This window comes from Carlito syrichta, unplaced genomic scaffold (genome assembly GCF_000164805.1).
Source record: "Carlito syrichta isolate Samal-C Ts95f unplaced genomic scaffold, Tarsius_syrichta-2.0.1 Scaffold316346, whole genome shotgun sequence".
In the NCBI taxonomy this organism is placed as follows: domain Eukaryota; kingdom Metazoa; phylum Chordata; class Mammalia; order Primates; family Tarsiidae; genus Carlito; species Carlito syrichta.
The window spans coordinates 2,134,722-2,159,417 of record NW_007260442.1 but is presented as its reverse complement, the minus strand read 5'-3'; the positions used below and the strand labels follow the sequence as shown (position 1 = coordinate 2,159,417).

General features: G+C 40.2%; 1 protein-coding gene across 4 annotated transcripts in view; it reads left to right on the top strand.

The window, feature by feature from the left end:
• The window catches only part of MELK (maternal embryonic leucine zipper kinase), an 86,963-nt gene that overhangs the window by 9,682 nt on the left and 52,585 nt on the right, over nt 1-24,696 (top strand). For 3 of the 4 annotated variants that reach the window (XM_008074162.2, XM_008074167.1, XM_008074163.1), the window contains 4 exons: nt 3,766-3,909; nt 5,232-5,300; nt 7,090-7,182; nt 12,708-12,806. In XM_008074162.2, coding sequence (XP_008072353.1) covers nt 3,766-3,909; nt 5,232-5,300; nt 7,090-7,182; nt 12,708-12,806 — 405 coding nt within the window. The remainder of the gene's footprint in view (nt 1-3,765; nt 3,910-5,231; nt 5,301-7,089; nt 7,183-12,707; nt 12,807-24,696) is intronic. The other variant, XM_008074169.2, reaches the window with a different exon arrangement.

Genomic DNA, 24,696 nt, shown 5'->3' with positions numbered 1-24,696 from the left:
ACCATAGGCATGAGGCTCCACACCTGGCTAATTTTTTTTTTTTTTAATGTAGAGATGAGGTCTTGCCAAGTTTTCCAGGCTGGTCTCGAACCCATGGGCTCAGGCAATCCTTTCACCTCGGCCTCCTAAAGTACTGGGATTATAGGCCTGATCCACCATGCCTGGCAGTTAGCTTTGTTTTAAATGTGTATTTTAAAATTCATAAAGTTGAATATTTTTGACCTAGAGTTATTTCTCCCCCCCCTTTTTTAAAGATAGAGTTGGGGTCTTGCTATGTTGCCACCTAGTCTGGTCTTGAACTCCTGGTTTTAAGTGATCCTCCTGCTTCAGCCTCCCTAAGTGCTGGGATTACAGGTGTGGATCACTGTGCCCAACTGTTTTTATTACATTGTAAGTCCACCTACACTGATGATTTTATTTTATTTATTTTTATTTTTTGAGTTGGAGTCTCACTCTGTTGCCCAGATTGCAGTGCAGTGACCGCTCCCGGCCACCGCAGCCTCGACCTGCTGGGCTCTGGTGATCCTTCCGCCTCAGCCTTCCAAGTAGCTGGAACTACAGGCATGTGCTACCATGCCTGGCTAGTTTTTGATTTATTGTAGAGATGTGGTCTAGCCAAGTTGCCCAGGCGGGTCTTGAACCTGCGGGCTCAGGCAGTCCACTCACCTTGGCCTTCCAAACCGCAGGATTACAGGCTGAGCCACCGAGCCCAGCTACACTGATGCTTTTAAAACCTTTTTATTTTTGTTCAAATTAAATTTTTGAAAAACAAAACTTCTGTGAACCTAGGACAAAATTTAAAAGGTATAAGAGAGTATATTGTATATATAAAAAAATAAAATCCTCTCTCCCTTGTATTCCAGTCATCCAGTTTCCTTTCCTCTGGGTCCTTCACTTTTTTCTTGTGTACACAAACACACATATAAAAAATACACTCACATATGTAAAATATATGTAGGTATCCACATATAAAAATACACTCATATATATGTATTTTTATGTGTTTGTGTGTATAGGTAATAGATTTTAATCATATAAATGCTCACAACTATGATATTGCTTTGTACCTTTTTAACGTTTTAGCTTGGAGATGATCTATGTACGCTCAGAGATTTTAGATGTTTTTGCTTCTCTTTATTTTGTATTTCTTTATTTGAAAATATGAAGTAAGCTGTTTTCTTTTTGTAAAACTTACTGGATAGCATTTAAAAAATTTACTATTGAGGTATAATTTACTTCAAAATGTACACGAGATATGCAGCTTGACAAATGCATAGACTTTGTACTACCCACCCCAGAGTATAAAATGTTTTGATCCCCCAGAAAGTTTTCTCTCATGCTTTTGAAGTTATTTTCTGTAATGGCGCCCACCCTGCCCTTACCAGCAACCACTAATCTGACTTTTATCACCACAGTTTAATTTTACCTGCTCTAGAATTTGATGTAAATGAATCACAGAGTTTGTATTCTTGTATGACTTTTAAAATTTGTATTCTATTTTTTATTTTTGTATTCTATTTTTTATTTTTTATATTTTGTATTCTATTTTTTTTTTTTTTTTTTTTTTTTGAGTTGGAGTCTCACTCGGTCGCCCAGACTGGAGTGCAGTGGCCGCTCCCAGCCACCGCAGCCTCGACCTGCTGGGCTCCGGTGATCCTTCCGTCTCAGCCTTCCGAGTAGCCGGAATTACAGGCATGCGCTATCACGCCCAACTGATTTTTTGATTTATTGTAGAGATGAGGTCTCGCTGCCCAGGCGGGTCTTGAACCCGCGAGCTCAGGCAATCCACTCATCTCAGCCTCCCAAAGGCGCGGGATCACAGGCTGAGCCACCGAGCCCAGCTGTATTCTATTTTTTTATTTGTATTTTTAAAATTTGTATTCTAGTCTGGCTTTTTTTGCTCAGCATAATGCTTTTGCAGGTAACTGTATCAGTATATACTCTTTTTCTTTTTCTTTTTTTTGAGTTGGAGTCTCACTCTGGCACCCAGACTGGAGTGCAGTGGCACACTCATGGCCTCTGCAACCTTGACCTTCTGGATTCAGGCAATCCTTCTGCCTCATCCTTCCAGGTAGCTGGAACTAGAAGAGTGCACCCTGAGGCCCAGCTAATTTTTTGATTTATTGTAGAGACCAGGTCTTACCAAGTTGCCCAGCCTGGTTTCGAACCCCTGGGCTCAGGCAGTCTCCTTGCCTCTGCCTCCGAAAGTGCTGGGATTACAGATGTGAGCCACTGCACCCAGCCAATATTATACTCTCGCACTTTGTTTTTTGTACCTAATACTGGACATTTTTTCCAAATTAGTTCCTAAAGAGCTTCTTCTTATTATTTTTAAATCACTGCCTGGTATTCTATTTTATAGCCATGTCATACTTTATGTAGCGTGAACATTTGGGTTGTTGCTATGGTCTGGATGTTGATGTCTTCCCATAATTCATATGTTGGAACTTAATCCCCGATGTGGTAGTTTTAAGATGTTGGGGCCTTTACGAAGTGATTAAGTCATCAGGGTAAATCCCTTATGAATGGGATTAGTGTTCTTATAATCGAGGCTTGAGGGAGGCTGTTTTCTCCCTTCAACCATGTGAGCACACATAGCACATGCCGACTGTGAGCAAAGAGAACTCACTAGACGCCAAGTTTGCTGGCACCTTGATGTTGGACTTCCTAGCCTCCAGAACTGTGAGCAATAAATTTCTGTTGTTCATAAACTAATAACCCAGTATAAGCTATTTTGTTGTGGCAGCCTGAATGGACTAAGACAGTTGTTTTGTCTTTTGTTTTTGTTTTTTTTTGTTTTGAGTTGAAGTCTCACTCTGTCGCCCAGACTGGAGTGCAGTAGCCGCTTTCGGCCACTGCAGCCTTGACCTGCTGGGCTCCGGCGATCCTTCCGCCTCAGCCTTCTGAGTAGCCGGAATTACAGGCGCGCGCTACCACGCCCGGCTAATTTTTTGATTTTATTGTAGAGATGAGGTCTTGCCTGCCCAGGTGGGTCTCGAACCTGCGGGCTCAGGCAGTCCACTCACCTCAGCCTCCCAAAGGCGCAGGATTACAGGCTGAGCCGCCGAGCCCAGCTTGTCTTTTGTTTTTACAATGTTGCTGTGGCGAACTATCTTTAATGTGCATTGTTTATGATGTGGGTTGAGTACACCTATAGGAACAGTAACTAAAGGTAGAACTATGAGGTCAAGCCTATATGCAGTTATACTTTTAATTGATAATGCCATAATGGAATGAATTCTTAAATGCTAACCCAGTTTACAGAAGAGTGGAGTTGCCTTGGAGAAAGGATGGAAAGTCTCAAGGTTTATGCAGCCTCTGAGCTACCTCTAGATTTGGGCTTTTTCTGGAACAGGTTGAAAGTCACTGGTCTTTGGGATGGAGAAACAATAATTATTGCTGGGTTTTAAAATTTCAGGTAATTACATTAAATGTGAGTTCATTAAGATGAGAATGAGTTTTAGTACTTTGCTATAAAAATATAAAACCCTGAATGAGCTTTTTAAAGTCACAGTGGTAGCTGGTTTTACTTCTATTTATTGGTAATAAAACTGCTCGAGGAAAGAGTTATTGTTCTCATTCCTGGAATAATTATTGACTTGTGTGAGCCTGAGAGTGTATTTTTGAATATGTCTTACTCAAGTCCCTTGCCTATAAAGTTGAATTAATAATGTCTCTGAGTTAAGGTTTACTTTTTTATTTAAAATTCTTGTGAAGTGACTTTTGTAAGTTATAAAAATATCTCTGTGACTTTTGCTGTTAAAGTACTGCCCTGGAGGAGAGCTGTTTGACTACATCATTTCCCAGGATCGCCTGTCAGAAGAGGAGACCCGGGTTGTCTTTCGTCAGATAGTATCTGCAGTTGCTTATGTGCACAGCCAGGGCTATGCTCACAGGGACCTCAAACCAGTAAGAGACTGCATCATAGTCAAAAGCTCACCTGAGAGTTTGTCATCTTCTGTCTGTTATTTTTAGGTTTCCAAATGTTCTTTCTGTTTTGGAATCTATTTTAGCTTTGGGTTTTTGTTGTTGTTGTTGTTCCAGTAAGTACCACATTTCTTTTTCCTCCTTTACTTTTGACTTGTGGTAGACTTTTTGGATGGACTTATTAGCATTCTATTTATCTGTCAATTATTTGTGAAATTATAAATGTCTTTGTAGTCAGGATTGAGTATTTTATATGATTATATTGAATCCTTGAACATTTTCTATTCAGTGCTCTTTTCCTAATCTCATCTTTCTTTAATTTAAATTCCATTATGCCTCAGAAAGGAACAGTTCAATGGAATGGACAGGCTCTACTTTTTAAGGAAAGAATAAAAATGTGAATACTCTTTAGGTCTGCAGGCTCTGACTAATGTGGGTGGTGGTAAATATGGATTTAAATGTTACTTAATGGCCAGGCACGGTAATCCCAGCAATTTGGGAGGCCAAGGCAAGAGGATTGCCTAAACTCAGGGATTTGAGACCAACCTGGGCAATTTGATGAGACTTCTTCTCTACAATAAATAAAAAAATAAGCTGGGCATGGTAGAACACGCCTGTAGTTCCAGCTACTTGGGATGCTGAGGCGGAAGGATCATGGTGAGCACAGCAGGTCAAGACTGCAGTGACTGTGAGCATGCCACTGCACTCTAGCCTTGGCAACAGAATGAGACTTCAACTCAAAACCCCAAACCAAAACAAAAAAATTAAATGTTGCTTGATACCTAGAATTAGTTCGAGAAGGTATTACTAGTGTAACTGTCCTTTTCCATCTGTTTATAACTAACTCTTCGATTTGAGCTCACTCATTTGGTTTCAACTTGCTTTTGACACAAGTGATGTTTGCTTGTAGTTGAACCTTAGGGCATCAGGGAGGACATGGCTTATGTCAGTATGTCTTGAGGAAATATGATGGAATTACCAACATTCCTCCTCTTTCCCCTCCTGTACTTATTGTCATTTCATTAATTTTTAGTTATTTTCACTCTTGTAATATTGGTAAATTTAAATGTTTAATTTTTGTAGGGATGTGATCTTGCTATGTTGCCCTCGCTGGTCTCGAACTCCTGGCCTCAAGTAATCCTACTTCAGCCTCCCCAAAATGCTGGGATTACAGGCATGGGCTACCATGCCCAGTTGAGGCTTTTTAATATAAACAAGCTTAAATCATTTTTAGAAATGGCTAGAGGTGGGATGCGATATAAGGAAGTCAGTATATAGTTCTCACAATATCTTCATTTTTCCAGGAAAATTTGTTGTTTGATGAATATCATAAATTAAAGCTGATTGACTTTGGTCTTTGTGCAAAACCCAAGGTAAGTGCAGAAATAAAAATGCATTTATTTTCTTTGTAAATGCATCTTTTAGTGTGGTATCTTGCCCTGAATTCCACTTACTTTTTGTTGAGCCTGATTGCATCCATTGAGAATACTGTTAAATTTCATCTCTGGGCATTGGTAATATTTGTAAGTTCTCTGGATTATTCTAACATGTAACCAAGATTGAGAGCCACTGCTTCAGTCCAGGCTCCTGCTGAAGACCCCCATGGGTGTGCTGTGAGAATTTACAGTGCAGAGGTGACATGAGGCCATTATATCAGGAAAGCGAATTGACAATGTGCTCGTTATTGGAGTATGTTGCCATAGATGCTATCTTTGTTTATTTAGATAAAAGTTGAGAATTTAGTGCAGTCTCCCCTTTGTTATCTAAATGGTTTTATAACTAACAATTAGTTACATTTTGAAAGATAATCCCTTTCCCTCATAAAAGAAGGAAAATGTCCATATGCACTTCTAAATTTATACCATTATGTATTCCTTAATTTGCATTCCTTAGTTAAGAATGGTTTTCTCTAGCACAATTCTATTTGAGGTGACTTTGAGCTTCCCAGCTCTGCTGTCTGCAGCAGATCTCCTGTGTGGCTGCCTGTTGGAGGCTTCCTCCGGAGTTCTCTAATCATGGTACTCACAGTCTCTAAAATGAGCTGTCTACACTCATTAAGAATTTTGAAATTGCATACTTGTCTCAGCCCTTTGTAGTCCCATGATTATTTCCTGCCCCGATCAGAATTAGCTAGGTGCAGAGAAGCAGATCTTGCCCCTTTGGCTGAATGTCTAATTCTTTCTGATTCTCTTCTCTCTCCCTTGGCTCTGTGGAGATTATCAGTGGGACCTTTTGTCTGGGAAACAAATGCTAGAAGGCATTTTTTTTTTTGATCAGCAGTATATAAAGAGAAAACATACTCTGAACAGATAAACTAGTTTGTGTCATGCTCTCCACAGAAGGCAGTGGCAAAGGTTTGTGGCAGACTCCTTGAGCCTTTATTTATGGCACCCCAGATTTGGCCCACAGACTCCATCTCAGAAAGCGGGGGTTGCCTGGTAGAGGATTGCCTCAACCTTCTGTTGAGGCGCTCACTCCTGAGCATGTTGTAAATGAAATCTCACAATTTCACAAGTCCTCTGCCAGCTGTAGCACTCTATACAGGTGTTGGGCAGTAGTTTTATTTCATTATGTCTTGATGTTTCTGTGGGAAGGCAGAGGAGGATGGGCAGATTTCTCATTTTAACAGATCTGGAAGCTAAGGTAGTGATTTGTCTTATAACTAAGTCTAGAAAACAGATTCTCAAGGCACTGTTCTGTACGATATTTTTTTTTCCCTCTAAGAAAAAATAAGTTCTCTGTTTGTAAAGATTTGACATTGGAGATAGGGTCCAGTAAAGAAATGCATATAAGCCATAAAAAGAGAAAACATACTTTTTTTCCTCAGATACTTGGGAATCAGAAGACATGGGTGCTTGATGTATGCTAGGCTGATTATTATGTGAGTGGTTACCTAGGGAAATATGAATCTGTCTTGATTAAGAACTAAGGGGAAGATTTGTTTGTGCCAGGTTGTAGTGGAGTTGGAAATCCCGAGACGCAAAGAGCACATGTGCATGCACACATGTATGTACAGAGTACTGGGTTGGCTGCCGAAATCCCTGTTTATTTGAGGTAGTTCTTTATCTAGCCTCTCTCTGCTGTACTCGGAAAATGTTTATCAAGATTTAATTCTCCTAAGGACTGTAATTCATAAGTGTTTCATTTTTATCTTATTGGCAGGGAAACAAGGATTACCAACTACAGACATGCTGTGGGAGTCTTGCTTATGCAGCACCAGAATTAATACAAGGCAAATCATATCTTGGATCAGAGGTAATTATTCATTGATTAATTCACTATAAATCAACATACATTTATTGGTAACCTGTAATGAGTCAGGCACTGTGTGCTGGGGGTCTCGTGATGAAGTGAGAAATAATCTTGTTGCCAGGCACGGTGACTCATGCCTATAATCCCGGCACTTTGGGAGGCCAAGGTAAGAGGACTCCCTGAGCCCATGGGTTCGAGACCAGTCTGGGCAACTTTGTGAGACCTCATCTCTACAGTAAATCAAAAAATTAGCCCGGTGTGGTGGTGTGTGCCTGTGATGCCAGCTACTTGGAAAACTGAGGTGGAAGGATCACTTGAGCCCAGCAGGTTGAGGCTGAGGTGTCCATGAGTGTGCCACTACACTCCAGTCTGGGCACAGAGTGAGATTACCACTCAAAAAAAAAAAAAGAAATAATATTATTAATTAAAGAGTTCAGTCTATTTGGAGAGTGAGATATGTAAACTAATAAATGGAACTAATAACTTACAGTAAATATAATACATAATGCACTTATGAAGCAGAGACGTATTTCTGGTGTCTTTTTCATGGTTGCTTTTGTATTAAACAGTACCGTAGTTTGGACTGGTTAGTCCAGTTGGGTAGAGCACAAGCCAGGGTTGCAGGCTCAGTTTCAGAGATGCTGATTAGCACAGAGGAAACCTGAACTTTGCTCATGGCCGCCATTCTGAGGCCAGCAGTCCTGCATAGGTGTCCAGGCTTGGAAGGCTTGGGTTTTGTCTGCTTTTATACCTGCTACCTCAGGCTAGTTTACTGCTCCGTTCTCTAGAATACTAGTTTTGCTGATGTTAGTATTATAAGGTAAAAGAAAAAAAACTATAGTTATCCAAAGCTTGGGAAGTGCTGGGTTGAATAGGTTTCTGATTTCAGAACATCTCCAAATCTTTAATCTACTCTTGTATAATGTGTTTCTTTGGGAAGAGAATATCACAGGTAACAGCTGGTTCAGATTTTATTGCCTATGGAATCCACTTTTGAGGAGGAACATCTTTTGGAACTAGTGTTATGTGAGAGAAACTCAGGAAAATACCAGGTTACTTACTTTATAACATGAAAAGATGGAAACTGTTTTTGGTTACTTTTAATTTTAATAAAATCTCAAATTTAGAGAATAGTGCAAAAATTGAATGAGAAACTTTGGTGTACCTTTTGCTAAAATTCACAATTGTTTATATTTTTTCGTACTTGCTTTATCTTTCTGTGCATGTTACATATATATGCACACATAACTATATATGAGCATATTATTATTTTTTTGAACCATTTGAGAGTGAACTACAGACATCATATCTCTTTATCACTCAGTACATCTGTATGTATTTCCTAAAAGCAAAAGGCCTTTTTTTTAGTCAGAGTCTCACTTTGTTGCCTAGGCTGGAGTGCAGGCCACAGCCATCGCAGCCTCGAACTGCTAGGCTCAGGTGATCCTTCTACCTCAGCCTTCCAAGTAGCTGGAACTACAGACATGCATCAGGATGCCCGGCTAATTTTTTTGATTTATTGTAGAGACAAGGTCTTGCCAAGTTGCCCAGGCTGGTCTCGAACTCTTGGGCTTAGGTATTCCTCTAGCCTCTGCCTCCCAAAGTGCTGGGATTACAGGCATGAGCCACCATGCCCGGCTTTTTTTTTTTTCTTTAGTGAGTCAGAGTCTCATTCTGTTGCCCAGGTTGGAGTGCAGTGGCACACTCACAGCCACTGCAGCAGCCTCAGCCTGCTGGGCTCAGACAGTCCTTCCACTTCAGCCTTCCAAGTAGCTGGAACTACAGACACGTGCCACCATGCTTGGCTAATTTTTTGATTTATTGTAGAAATGAGATCTTGCCAAGTTGCCCAGACTGGTCTCCAACTCTTGGACTCAGGCAATCTTCTTGTTTTGGCCTCCCAAAGTGCTGGGATTACAGGCATGAGCCAATTTACCTTTTATTTTATTTATTTATTTATTTTGTTGAGTTGGGATCTCACTCTGTCGCCCAGGCTGAATTACAGTGTCATGCTCATGGCTACCACAGCCTCGACCTGCTGGGCTCAGGCAATCCTTTTGCCTTAGCCTTCCAAGTAGCCGAAACTGTTGGTATGCGCTACCATGTCCAGCTAATTTTTGATTTATTGTAGAGACCAGGTCTCATCAAGTTGCCCAGGCTGGTCTTGAACCTGCGGGCTCAGGCAGTCCACTTGCCTCGGCCTCCCAAAATGCTGGGATTGCAGGCTGAGCCACCGAGCCCAGCCTGACCTTGTCTTTTATAACCACACTTTAGTTATCAAAATCAGGAAATTTAACATTGATACAATTTATTTTAATGCATAATCCATATTCAAATGATGTTAGTTGCACCAGTAATGTCTTTATAGTCTTATTTCTCCCCAAGATTTGGTCCAGGTTTTGGTCCAGGATCACACATTGCATTTAGTTATTGTGTATTTTTAGTCTTTGATTTGGAAGACTTCCTTAGGCTTTCTTGTTTTTCCTTGACCTTGATATTTTTTAGGAAGCCAGCTATTTAGTAGGATGTCCGTCGATTTGAATTTGTTTGATATTTTCTTACATTTTTGGCAGAAATGCCAAAGAAATGGTGTTAGTGCATCATAGGAAAGGGAATAAACTTTTACTGAGCATTTATCATAGTCCTGGAATTATGCTAGATACTTTTGATTTTTAATTTTGGTAGAATACACATATCAAAATTTACCATCTTGGCAATTTTTAAATGTACAGTCCAGTAGTGTTTAAGGACATACACATTGTTGTATAACCAATCTCCAGAGCTCTTTCCATCTTGCTAAACTGATGAAAATTAAACTGAGGTTTAATTACCCATTAAACAATAACCGTCCTTTTCCATCTATCCCATGCCCCTGGCAACTCCCCTTCTATTTTCTGTCTCTGTGAATTTGACTCCTCTAGGATCCTCATACGAATGGAATCATATAGTAGTTGTCTTTCTGACTGGCTTATTTCACTTAGCATAATGTCCTCAAAGATCATCCATGCTGTAGCATGTGTCAGAATTTTCTTCCTTTTTTAATGCTGAACAATATTTCATTTTATACATATATATACACCACATTTTGTTTATTCATTCATCCATTGATACTTGGTTGCTTCCAACCTTTGGCTGTTGTGAATAATGTTAGGAGCATATGTGTACATATATCTCTTTGAGATCCTGCTTTCAGTTCTTCATGGTATTTAGCTAGGAGCGAAATTGCTGAATCATATGGGTCATTCTATTGGTCATTTTTTGTGGTACTTCCATACTGTTTTCCATAGTGTCTGTACCATTTTACATTTCTATCAACAGTGCACAAAAGTTTCACATGATAAATAGCTTTTACAATTTTTATTTAAACCCCACAAAAATCCTATTCAGTGAATACAATTATCCCATTTCATAAGATAAAGAAAAGGTAGAAACTGAGGGCTCAGAAATTAGGTGGCTTCTCAGGGTCACACATCTAGTAACTATGGTCAGGATTTGAACTGAGTGAGGTACTCTTTCCACTGTTCCACTCAGTTTCCCAGAAGGAATGATAATCATATGCTAATCTCACAAGATTCCTAGAGGAATGCTTGTTTGAATGTATCTGGATTTTTCCTGTGTGATCTTAAGTTGTTTTCTTGTTTGTGTTAGTTTGACTTTCCGTTGACATTTTCAGCGTCTTAAGAACAGTGTACTGAGGAATCATCTGTGCCACTTGTAAAAAATGCAGAGCTCAAGGTAGTAACACCCTCAGAGATTTTGATTTTGTTTTCAAAAGTGGAATATTAAGACTCTTCATTTAAAAAAATAATAAAATAGTTGATTCTGATGCTCATGGTCCCAACCATGTCTTGAGGGTATTTTCCATGGCAAATATCTCTAATTCCTTCAGTAATTTCTCATGGGAATTGTTTCAAACCTCTCTTTCTCTCCAATTTTTTATTGTCAATTGGTAATTTATTCATTTACTTACATTTGTTTTGACTTATGATTTTACTTGATTATTAATTTATCGCATACCCAGTTCAAAACATGAAGTGAAGGTGCTTTGGTGAGTTAATTAAATAATATTTTTTTTCTTTTGAGTTGGAGTCTCACTCTTGTCGCTCAGGCTGGAGTGCAGTGGCATAATCACAGCTTACTGCAGCCTTGATCTCCTGGGCCCAGGCCTTTTGCTTCAGTCTCTTGAGTAGCAGGCACACATCACCATGCCCAGCTAATTTTTTTTTTAATTTAAAAAAATTTTTTATAGAGATGAGTTCTTGCTATGTTGCCCAGGCTGGTCTCAAACTCCTGAGCTCAAGCAGTCCTCTCACCTCGGCCTCCCAAAGTGTTGGGGTTACAGGCATAAGCCACTGTGCCCAGCCATTTCTGCTTTCTTCTAATAGGACTTGATAGATTTCTATGGGAATGTTGCTATCATTTTCTTTATCTTGCAGTTTAACCCTAGACATAATCTCTGTTGACCCCCTATGGTATTTGATGACACCATGGTAGCTCATTTTTTCCTGTGCAGCCCTTTGCTTTGAATTTAACAACCTGGTCATGAGTGCCATGCTTTCATGCCTCAATTTATAGATTAAATATTTGACCTCTCTGAGGTACAAATGGTCAATTTCTGACCTCCTTCAACTTGAAAGAGAAATCAGGTATTTGCTTCAAAGCAAATTGTTCACTTGAAGCATCATAGTAGAGTCCTAATAGTTTGAAGAGATTTGATAGACAGGACTAGGAGTTAGATTTGGGTTACCTAGTATAGGTACTACCTAGATGCATTATGCTGCTCATGTTATTTTAACTTTCTTTTTCTTTTTTTCTTTTTTTTTTTTTAGTGCTATCTTTTTTATCTCTTAAAATTTTTCTAAGGCTCAAATGAGGGCGGTGTCATTATTGACTAAAGCCAAATACTGCTTGCAATAGTTACTGCTTAGGACTTTTGGGACACATGAATAGCCCATGTAAAGGTTAAGCTCTTTTCTGGGATTTTGAGATTTGTAAGACTATTTGTGCTGGCAGGCTAATTTCTAGCTTCTATATTTAAAGAGTCAATCATTGAACTTTATTAAAGTTTCTGTACGTAGAGAGGATTTTACAGTGCAGCTTAGTCATATTTGCAGACTATCAATACATTTTAAGACTTGTTTTGACATCGTTACGCTTGTTTACATAATCCTCATATGTAACCTAAACATTTAGTAGTGCTGCAGAATTGTCTTTCAGAATTAGAGTCCTGGCCTCATCTTCTTACCTTGTCCAATTCAGCCCAGCCAACTGGAAATTATTTTCTATTAAGTGTTAGAGTCCAACTGGAGAGTGCACTGAACTGGAAGTTGGAAGGCCTTCCTGGGTGACTGCCATTGACTGGGTGACTTTGTGCAAGGTGTCTTTTCTGGGTTTCAAGTTTCTAACTGTAGAAAAAACAAGTTGAAGCCCCTTTCCAGCTTTGTGAAGATTCTGTGATTCTCTTGTGCTCTGCCATTCTGAAATATGTTCTGATTTTCTGTTTGAGTGATTTTTTTTCTCCCCTTCAGGCAGATGTTTGGAGCATGGGCATACTCTTGTATGTACTTATGTGTGGATTTCTACCATTTGATGATGATAATGTCATGGCTTTATACAAGAAGATTATGGTGAGTATTACAAGGCCTAGAATTTCAGTGTAAATTTCCTGTACTGCATACTGTATGATTCCATTTATAAAGCACAAAAGCAGACAAAAGTAATCTATGTGGTTAGAAGTCAAGATAATAGTTATTCTTTGGTGGTAGTTAAGAGGGGAGTGGAGGGGTTTGTTGATCTGAGTGCTGGGTACACTTGTATACAGTAGTTCCCCCTTATCTGTGGCTTCATGTTCTGAGGTTTCAGTTACCCATAGTCAACTGTGGTCTGAAAATGGTGAGTATAGTGCAATAAAGTACTTTGAGGGAGAGAGAGAAAGACCACATTCACATAACATTTATTACAATTTTTTGTTATAATTGTTCTATTTTATTATCAGTTTTTGTTGTTAATCTTTTCTTGTGCCTAATTTATAAATTAAACTTTATCATAGTTATGTATGTATAGGAAAAAACATAATATATAGGGTTTGGTACTATCTGTGGTTTCAGGCATCTACTGGGGGCCTGGGAATATATCACCCGCTGATAAGGAGGAATACTGCATTCAGTTTTTGAAAAGTTATCAAAGTGTATTCTTATAATATGTGCACTTCTATAATTATATCATACCTCTTTCGTAAAAAGCTTAACAAGGCTGGGCTCAGTAGCTCAGCTTGTAATCCCATCACCTTGGGAGGCCAAGGCAAGTGGATTGCCTGAGCCCACAGGTTCGAGACCCACCTGGACAACCTGGCGAGACCTCATCTCTACAATAAATAAAAAATTAGCCAGACGTGGTAGTGCGCGCCTGTGGTTCCAGCTACTTGGAAGGCTGAGGCAGAAGGATTGCCAGAGCCCAGCAGGTAGAGGCTGCAGTGGCCAGGAGCATGCCATTGCACTCCAGTCTGAGTGACAGAGTGAGACTCCAACTCAAAAAAAAAAAAAGAAATAAAAAGATTAACAAAACAAAAACAAACAGTAAGTATTCTGTATTTTAGGCTGCCCCTAAACTGAGGTAATATGTAAGATGATTTTCCTGGTAAGAGCTTTTGTTTTGTATCCTGAAATGATAACCTTAGCAAGCAGCTGTGTTAAATCACGTTTTCCTATTGAGTTATGGTAACATAAGAAACTCCCCTTTTCTGGTTTTGAAAGGTTAAAAAGTTGGCTTTAAGGTAAGTAAAACCACAGTTAAGATTATCTACCGTAAGCTTTGTTAAAATTATATATATCAGAAACAGAATGTAGATTAGTTTTTGCTTGTGCATTGGAGGTTGGGATGATGAAAGCATTCTGGAATTAGATAGTGGTGATGTTTGCAGAGCTTTGTGAATATATTAAAATCCACACTTTAAAATTATGAATTTTATAGTTGGTATGTAAATTATATTCAGTTAAAAAATAAGAAAAATCATGTATGGCAAGGAAAATAGTAAAATTATTTTAAAAGTTATTATTTCAAGCAAGCTAACAAAAGGCCAGGCATGATAGTGGCTCATGCCTGTAATTCTAGTACTTTGGAAGGTTGAGGTGGGAAAATCGTTTGAAAGAGCATCATGTTGTGTCCCACTACAAATCAAGGTCAGACCAGCAGAGCAGCTCTGAATGCTGCTCTAATCCAATTCCGTTTAACAAATATTTCCAATTTTTGTTTTGTATAAGATACTGAAAGGCATGGATAAAGATCTATGAAACTTGATTTCTTGTCTGATTTCTTGTTGGAGACAGCTGTAAGGGTATCTAAAAAGGCCAAGGGTGAGAAATGCCATATTATAAATGCCATATTTATACCAAAGTATAAATGAGGTTAATGTAGGAGTGGAGGTGGAATCTGGGAGGACATCTTAGAGGAAGTGAGATTTGAGCAGGGCTTTAAAAGAAGGGTGGAAGTACTTCAGAAAAGGATGTGGGCAAGAGCATTCTTGGTAGCACAGGGACGGTATGAACAAAGACATAAAGAGGGGAGAGACATGGGGAGGAGCAGTCAGAAATTTTATGTTCTGGACTGTTGGGTCTCTGACACCATTATGTGGGGAGACTACCAAAATCAACTCCTATTTCTGGGAAATAGCACACAGGGTTGAAAGTGATAGTCTCACTAGGCTTGTTGCTTGCCCTGTAGAACACCAGATCTATGGGCACTGAGTTCAGTCTTTAATTTTTGTTTATTTGACTTAGTAGTTTTTTTCCCTGGAAAGCTCTTTAAAATTGATTTCCAAACTTCGTTTAGTTTTTTTTTAAATTATAGAGACAAGGTCTTACTATGTTGCCCAGGCTGGTCTTGAACTCCTGGACTCAAGTGATCCTCTTGCCTTAGCCTCCCAAAGTACTGGGATTACAGTTTTGAGCTGTCATATTCAACTGATTCCAAGCTGTAGAGAATGGTTTTGGGAAGAGATGGAATTGCAGTAGTTCCAACTCCTTGAAGGCCAAGGAGCTGTAATTCTGCAAGGTCAAAGAAAAGTAGTTTTAGCAGTAGCTCTTTTTTTTTTTGTGTTGGAGTCTCACTCTGTCACCCAGACTGGAGTGCAGTGGCCGTTCCCGGCCACTTCAGCCTCCACCTGCTGGGCTCCAGGGGTCCTTCCGCCTCAGTCTTCCAAGTAGCTGGAACTACAGGCGCGCGCTACCACGGCCGGCTCATTTTTGATTTATTGTAGAGATGAGGTCTTGCCAAGTTGCCCAGGCGGGTCTCGAACCCGCGGGCTCAGGCAATCCACTCACCTCAGCCTCCCGAAGGGGCGGGATTACAGGCTGAGCCACTGAGCCCGGCTAGCAGTAGCTCTTAACACTGCAGTAGGGAGCTATGTGTGCTCATGCTTCTTCCTGGGAGAGAGAGAGAAGTGGGGCAGTGTGCTGGAGGTCGGCCTCCTGGAGCCTACTGGTGTAGCCAAGACAGCTGCATTTCCTCCCATTTCTTCTTCAGCCTCCTCTAAGCTTTGCGGGATAGCAACTGATGCTTTGACTCTTGCTTGCTGACTTTGGCAGTAGCTCCCGACTATGTAGAGCCACACCCCACTGTGTCAACAGCAGGATACAGAGGGAAGTAGTGTTAGGATTGCCTTGTGGCTTCAGGTTTAATCAACAGAAATGGTCTTTGGGCAGCTCAGGAACATTTTTCTAGTTATGCTTTAAAAAAAATACTTGGTTGGCTTCTTGAATTCTTCCCTCTTTTTGCTAGGCTTTTCTGTAAAGTAGAGCTGTGTTTCTTATTCTGAAGGAATAATTTTATTCTATTACAGGTTGAGTATCCCTAATCTGGAAATCTGAATTTTGAAATGCTTCAAAATCTAACACTTTTTAAATGCTCACATGATGTGCAAAGGAAACACTCACTGGAACATTTTGGATTTTCAGATTTCAGATGCTCAACTGGTAAATATATAATATAAATATTCCATAATCCGAAAAAAATCCAAAATCTGAAACACTTCTGGTCCCTAGAGTTTTGGATGAGGGATTCTCACCTTATATTATAAGATACCAAGATATTTTGCCCTATTATTGTTTTGGAAATTCCATGCCAAAAAAATAAGCTGACAAATGTCTCCAAAGTGAACTAGAATTGAATGTACTGGCTGGAATGGCATAGAATCTTATACCTTCTAGAAGTCTAGAATTTCATGGTTGAAAAAGATCTTGTAAATCATCTTTTCTAATCTCTATTTCCTATTTCATATTTAAATTTTCAGTAAAACATTTCCTGCTTTGGCTATGTCCAAGTAGTCTCTTAGGGTGGGAGAAGACTTAGCTAATGGTTTTAGAGTTCATAACCCTGACTACACATTAGAATCACTTGGGGCACTTTAAAAAGTATTACTTCTAACCCCCAGAACAATTAAATCAGAATCTCACTGATGTTTTTAAAATCCAAGATCTCCAGAATCTTTACTTCCTATCTGTGAACTTTGGCAGATTACTTAGAGTCTGTTTGTCTTAGTTTCTTAGTCTGTAAAATGGGTAGAATGATAGTATTTAACAACATAAAGTTGTTATGAGGATTAAATAGTTTAATCCATGAGAAGTATTTTGAATAATGCTCAATAAATGTAGCTGTTTCTAAATTCAGTTTGCCAATATTTTGCCCAGTACTTAAAATTTGTTCAAAAATTAATATGTACTTTTTTGGAAATTGTCTTTCGGTTTTGTTTTCATGGTTTGTGTTAATTGGGGGAGCATTATTTTACTCTTGGGGGGGAAGAATTTAAGATTGCAATTATTTGTTCCTTGGATGTTTTATGGGATGTGCTTGTAAGTGAATCTCCACCTGTGTCTTCTTTATGGAAAGGTTTAAAATAACTTGTGAGTCAGATCATAACATTTTTAAACTCTCCAGTGGCTTTTCCAATATGACTCAAGTAAAGCCTGCGTTTGCCCTGTGGGCTTGGGCTTCACCTGTGTGATATGGCCTTCCGTAACCTCATTGCCCTCATCACCTACTCTCCTCCTCCTCACTTCTTTGCTCCACTCACTTCGTCCTCCTTGTTGTTCGTTTCTTATTTTTCCTTGTTTCTTGAACATGCCAAGAATGTACCTGCCTCAGGGGATGTGTACTTGCTTTTTCTTTCACCTGAGATGGTTTTCTCTTCCAGGTAGATACTTTGCTCCCTCCCTTCTTTCATGCCTCTGTTCACATGTTCCATAATCAGAAAGACAACCATGTATTTGTTTATTTGTTAGTTTATTAAGTGATGCAGTGATTTTTTTTCCACTTAGGGAGTAGCTAAATATTTACTGTACACCTATTCTGTGCCAGGCACTTTCTAGATGCATGAGGTATATCTATGAAAAAGAAGAGATGAAAGATCACCCCCATCCCTCATGGAGTTTATATTCTCAGTGGTGGGGATCGAAAAAGACAATAACATAATAAGTACATTTTACTAAAAGAGGATACTTGCTTTAGAAAAAAAATGAGCAGAATAAAGAGGAATCAGGAGCACAGATGGGGGTTTGTAGAGGAAAGGGAGGATAGGTTGTGTTATTAAATTTTAAATACGGTGGTCTGAGTAAACTTGATGGAGGTGAGATCTGAGAAAAACTTGAAGGAGGTGAGGGAGTTTGTCAAGTGGATATCTAGGAGAAGAATGCTTTAGGCAGAGAGAACAGCTAGAGCACAGGCCTAGAGGTAGAAGCATGCTTGGTGCAATCCTTGGAGGGCAAGAGGACTAGTGCTACCGAAGTGGAGTAGATAAGGGGAGTTGCAGGAATGAAAGTTCAGAAACAATAGCCGAGCTCGGTGGCTCAACCTGTAATCCTGCGCTTTGGGAGTCTGAGGTGAGTGGATTGCCTGAGCCCACGGGTTGAGACCCGCCTGGGCAACTTGGTGAGACCTCATCTCTACAATAAATCAAAAATCACTCGGGCGTGGTAGTGTGCGTCAGTAGTACCAGCTACTTGGAAGGCTGAGGCGGAAGGATCGCCAGAGCCCAGCAGCTCCGGGATGCAGTGGCCAGGACCGTGCCACTGCACTCTAGTCTGGGCTACAGAGTGAGACTCCAACACACACAAAAAAAAGAAAGAAAGTTCAGAAACGAGATTAATTGCTTTGGGCTTCCTAGGCTGTCAAAAGGACTTCAGCATTTTCTTTCATTGAAGCGGGGAGCACTGGTAGGTTTTAAGCAGAGGAGTGACATGATTCGGGTTCATTTTTAGCAGTATCACACTGGCTGCTGTGTGGCACTAGAATGTGGTGAGCAGAGAGGAGAACCAGGGTGACTGATTAGAATACTGTAGTGATTTACATAAGAGGTGGTAGTGGAGGTGGTGAGCAGTGGATATTTTCTGGGTGTTTTTAAAAAATGATTTTTATATTAGCAATGTAAAATTGACCTTTGGATATACAGATCTATGAATTTTAACACATGTATAGATTTATGTAACCACTACCATAGTTAGGATATAGAACAGTCTGGATGTCTTTTGAAGGTGTAGCTAATATGATTTGCAGATGGGTTGGATGAGGCAAGTAACCTGAACAACTAGAAGGTTGGCACTGCCATCAGCTGCAACAGGGAAAATTCCTAGTAGGGCAGGATGGTCAGGAATTCCATTTTGGACATAAAGAATGTGTCCATTTTGTCTTGAGTTTTCAAATTTATTGGCATAAGGTTGTTTATTTACCCAGTCAAATAATCCATTCCCAGGGGCAGTGTTACCATGTTATCAGATTTTTTTCTTTTGAGTTGGAGTCTCACTCTGTCGCCCAGAATGGAGTGCAGTGGCACACTCCTGGCCATCGCAGCCTCGACCTGCTGGGCTCTGGCGATCCTTCCGCCTCAGCCTTCCAAGTAGCCGGAACTACAGGTGCACACTACCACACCCGCCTAATTTTTGGTTTATTGTAGAGATGAGGTTTCGCCAAGTTGCCCAGGTGGGTCTTGAACCTGCAGGCTCAGGCAATCCACTTGCCTCGGCCTTCCATAGTGCTGGGATTACAGGCTGAGCCACCAAGCCCAGCCGGTTGTTATCGGATTTTTATGTTTTTTTTTTCAGAGACTAGTCTATGCATATGTAAGAAGTCATATATTTATCTCTTTATGCTACCCCCTTCCCAGTTTTTTTACACAGATGGCAGCATATCATAAACACCATTTTGCATCTTGTTTTCTTCCCTTAACAGTATGTCTTAGAAATCATACCACTTCATATCCAGCTCAGAGCCTCTTCATTCTTTTTAATGACGGCATTGAATTGCGGTGTGTGCATGTACTGTCATTTAACTGGTCCTAAGTTAATGGACATTCAAGTGATTGATCATTTTGCACATTGTGAATATATCTGTAAGAAAATTCCGAGAAGAAAGGTTGCTGAATCAAAGGGCATTTGAATTAGCAGTTTTGGCAGATAGTGCCAGATTGCTTCCCAGTGAAATTCTGTTAATTTATGCAATTACTGCTAATTGTGTGCTAATTCCTGTTTCTTCATACCTCCACCAGTACAGTGTATCACCTTTTTTAGTATTTACATTTAATATTTATTGTTTTTTTGCTATGCAGGAATTTTAAATTTTTATTTAGTCAAATTTATCAATCCTCTATTGTCATATTTGGAAAGGCTTTTCGACTTAGATTATTTTTTTAAATTCCCATGTTTTCTTTGAGTATTTTTATGTTTTTTTTAATGTTTAATATTTGATCTGAAATTTGCTTGGGTGTGATTTCTTGACTTTAAACATCTCTAAAAAATTATAGAGATTTGTTTTAGTTTGGATTTTTTTTTTTTTTTTTTTTTGATTTGGAGTCTCACTCTGTCGCCCAGATTGGAGTGCAGTGGCATGCTTCCAACCACCGCAGCCTCGACCTGCTGGGCTCCGGTGATCCTTCCGCTTCAGCCTTCCAAATAGCTGGAACTACAGGCGCACACTACCATGCCCGGCTAATTTTTTTATTTATTGTAGAAATGAGGTCTTGCCAAGTTGCCCAGGCAGGTCTCGAACTCACCTCAGCCTCCCGAAGCGCAGGATTACAAGCTGAGCCACCGAGCCCTGCTGGATTCTGCTTTTTAAAGATCTAATTGTGATGGCAGTAAAGCCATATATATTTAAGATTTGAGGTTCGTTGTTAGCAGTAGTGTATATAAGTCCTTATTTTACATAGTCTTGCTAATTTTAAGTTTTACAGACAACTTGTTAGATCTTATGTCTTTTTTTATCCTTGTGTTTTGACTGATTGGGTTGCACTCAGAGTAGAGATGTCAGCTCCATTATTGTTTGCTTTTGCTTGTATTCATAGTCTTATTTTAATTCCTGGTTTCTTTGCAAGAGTCTTGAGTCACTTGGCTATTTAAGAGGATTTAGTTTAGCTAAACCAGATGCTATAATCTGTAAATCCATTTAACTGGGCTCGTATAAAGCACAGAGTGGTGAAAGATGGTATCACTGTCTTCTGTCATGTGTCACTTCACTTTGACACTCATAGGAAGAATGAATCACTTCCATTCTTCCTTAAGGGTACCTCATACTGAAGGCTATATAAGGGCAAGTGAGGGTACCAGTGCCGATCCATATACTAAATAACTACAGAGGTTAATTTCTGTCTTATTTTTTAGATAGAAAATGAGTATAAATAGAAGTCCTAATATGTTCTTTCCATACCCCAGTGTATCATCTTGCATATCCCCTGGGGTGCACATGCCCCAGCTTTGAAGATCATCAATCAAGAAGAGTGAATGGTTAACTCTACATATTCTTTAGGCAGTCCTTTCTTAAGTATAATCTCTCTCAGCCAAGTTATTGAATGTCAGTAAATTAGGGATTCTCCCTGGAAATTACTTGAAGTTATGGGTATTCTCTGATGCTGAATACGAACAAGAGGGACTATTGGTATAACTGGAGCTAGGATTGACATTCTTCTGTGAACATTAAGCCTTCTGACAATTCTTGCCTTCTTGGTTATGAGCATTTGGGGGCTGCAGTTAAAATATTATGCTATAGCCGGCCACAGTGACTCATGCCTATAATCCCAGCAGTTTGGGTGGCCGAGGTGGGAGGATCAGTTGAGCCCAGAATTCGAGACCAGCCTGAGCAACACAGTGAGACCTTGTCGCTATAAAAAAAAATCAAAAAATTAGCCAGGGGTGGTGGAGGTACAAGGGGTGGGAGGCTGAGGTACAAGGATTGACTGAGCCTGGGAGATTGAGAATACAGTAAGCCGTGTTTGTGCCACTACACTCTAGCCTGGGTGACAGAGTAAGACCCCCAACTCAAAAAAAAGCCATAAAGGGTAATTATTTTATGCAGCTAAAGTTTTGAATACTCACCTTGACCATACAAAAACTCAATAAGGATGTATGCCTTCGAGCAGTCTAACTTCTGTATGTCTCTTGGATATATGCCAGTAAAACAAAATGAGTTCCTATATGGATTATAAACTTTAAACTTATAAACTTTGATTATGGAATAATTATATGCCTTCTTTAGAGTGAGGATTATATAAGACTATAGTTTTGATTTACAGTGTTAAAATGATATAATTTACATATCAGGAGCTCCGTGGCTCAGCCTGTAATCCCGCGCATTTGGGAGGCTGAGGTGAGTGGATTGCCTGAGCCCATGGGTTCGAGACCCACCTGGGCAGCGAGACCTCATCTCTACAATAAATCAAAAAATCAGCTGGGCGTGCCTGTAATTCCGGCTACTCGGAAGGCTGAGGCGGAAGGATCGCCGAAACCCAGCAGGTCGAGGCTGCGGTGACCGAGAGCGTCCACTGCACTCCAGTCTGGGCGACAGAGTGAGATTCCAACTCAAAAAATTAAAAAAAAAAAAAAATGCTTAGCAGGGCATGCGTTCAGCTTTTTCAAGCAATATCCAGACTTTAGGGGCAAGTTAAACAGAAGGGGTAGGTAGGTGGGGGCATATCTTGTCTTATCCTTTTGGAAAGGACTAGCTTATCTGTCATGAAATCATTCCTACCAGCCCTGACTCTTGAGTAATGAGACATTCCTTTGGGTGTGTAAATAGCAAGGAGTCTGTATTGCAGCTTAACTTCTTTCTGGAGGTAAAAGCAAGGTAAGGTTGGTTAAAACCCCATCAGTTTTCATCAGTTGGTATTATAGGGCAGGGTTTGGAAAACTATGACCTGTGGGCCAAGTCTGGTCTGTTACCCATTTGCTTAAGAAAAGTACAACTTCTTTCACTACCATACCTGTTTGTTTACATATTGTCATAACTACTTTCTCACATCATTGAGTTGAATAGTAGTGAAAGAAGTTGTATGACCTGCAAGATAAAAAATATTTACTATATTCCTTTATAGAAGAAGCTTGCTGAGCCCCAGTATAGTGGTAATCTTTAGAAGAATGACCCTCCCTCTAAGGCCCGCCTGCTCCTTTCCTCGAACATTGGCCTGAAAAGCCCGGGCTTGTAGTTTATTAAGCAGAAAACTGGCATTCAGTTAATCGTTTTTAATAAAATGAAAAAGTATGGGCCAGGCACTGTGGCTTATGCCTATAATCTCAGCACTTTGGGAAACTGAGGTAAGAGGATTACTTGAGCCCAGGGATTTGAGACCAGCCTGGGCAATATAGGAAGACCTCGTCTTTACAAAACAACAACAAAGTATGTATGGCAGAAAGTTAAAACAGGCCAGGCAAAAACAAAACAAAAAACAAAACAAAAAACAGGCCAGGCATGGTGGCTTAAGCCTGTAATCCCAGCATTTTTGGAGGCCGAAGTGAGGGGATTGCCTGAGCCCATGGATTTGAGAACAGCCTGGGCAACTTGGTGAGACCTCATCTCTACAATAAATCAGAAAATTAGCTGGGTGTGGTAGCGCCGTGCCTATAGTTCCGGCTACTTGGAAGGCTGAGATGGAAGGGTCGCCTGAGTCCAGCAGGTCGACACTGGGTTGACTGTGAGCTTGCCACTGCACTCCAGCCTGGGCAATAGAGTGAAACTCCAACTGAAAAAAAAAATGTTAAAACAATACTAAAGAGCATATAGTAAAAAAAACCTATTCCTGGCTGGGCGTGGTGGGTCACACCTGTAATCCCAGCACTTTAGGAAGTGGAGGTGAGGGGATTGCAGGAGTCCAGGGATTCAAGACCAGCCTGGGCAACTTGGTGACACCTCATCTCTACAATAAAATATAAAAATTAGCTGGGTGTGGTGGTGTGCGCCTGTGGTTCCAGCTACTTGGAACACTGAGGCAGAAGGATTGCCTGAGCCTAGAAGGTCGAGGCTGTGGTGGCCGTGAATGTGCCATTGCACTCCAACCTGGGTGACAGAATAAGACTTTGACTCCAAAAAAAAAGACCTCTTCCCACCCAGCTCTCTCTTTTCTTCCACAGAGGCAACTATTTAGAAATTTCTTCTATACATTGCAGGAATTATCTGTTCAGAATATATTCTTCAGAATTTTTTCATATTGGTACATAGCAGTATATGCAGATTTTCCTTTTTTTTTTTGAGTCAGAGTCTCACTCTGTTGCCCAGGCTGGAGTCCAGTGGCACGCTTATGGCCACCCCAGCGTCAACCTGCTGAGCTCTGGCGATCCTTCCACTTCAGCCTTCCAAGTAGTCAGAACGAGAGGCGCATGCTACCATGCCCGACTAGTTTTTGATGTATTTAGAGACGAAGTCTTGCCAAGTTGCCCAGGCTGGTCTCGACCCTGCAGGCTCGGGCAATCCTCTCGCCTTGGCATCCCAAAGTGCTAGGATTATAGGCTGAGGCACCGAAGCTGGCCTCAGTATTTTTTTAAATGACTGCATAGCATTTCATTGTAAAATTTCTTTTATTTTGTGTGTATATATAATTTTTAAAAGTTAATTTAAAAATCTTATTTTTATATATCTTATTGAGTCTGGGTCCCACTCTATCTCCCCGACTGGAGTACAGTGGCATGATCATGGCTTGCCGCAGCCTTGATCTCCTGGTCTCGGGTGGAAGTCTCCTGAGTAACTGGGACTACAGACACATGCTCCTACACCCGGCTAATTCTTTTTTTTGTAGAGGTGAGGTCTTGCTAAGTTGCCCAGGCTGGTCTCAAACTCCTAGGCTCAGGCAATGATCTTTCCTTGGCTTCCCAAAATGCCAGGATTATAGGCTTGAGCCACTGTGTCCTACCCTAAAAAGTTAATTTTTAATTACCCAAGTAGCACATAAAAAATATTCTCTATAAAGGATTAAAACATTGCTATTGAATTTGATTTGCCAATGTTGATCCTTTAAAAAGTAGCATGATGAAGTTTTTAGTGAGTTTTGAAGCCCCAAAACTGATATGAAAGTAGGGCAGGTGCCTCTGGGTACAGAAAGAGTTTTGTGTTTGAGTTGTGCTGAAATCTCTTCTGCCTAGAGCATCTGAATTGTTGATTTTTTTTTTTCTGCTTTTTTCCCCTACTTTCTTTTTTCTTCTCCAAGGGGATAGAGCTTTCTGAAGTGTGTATGTTGCATATCTTTGTGACCCTTGCACATGGCTGCTAGAA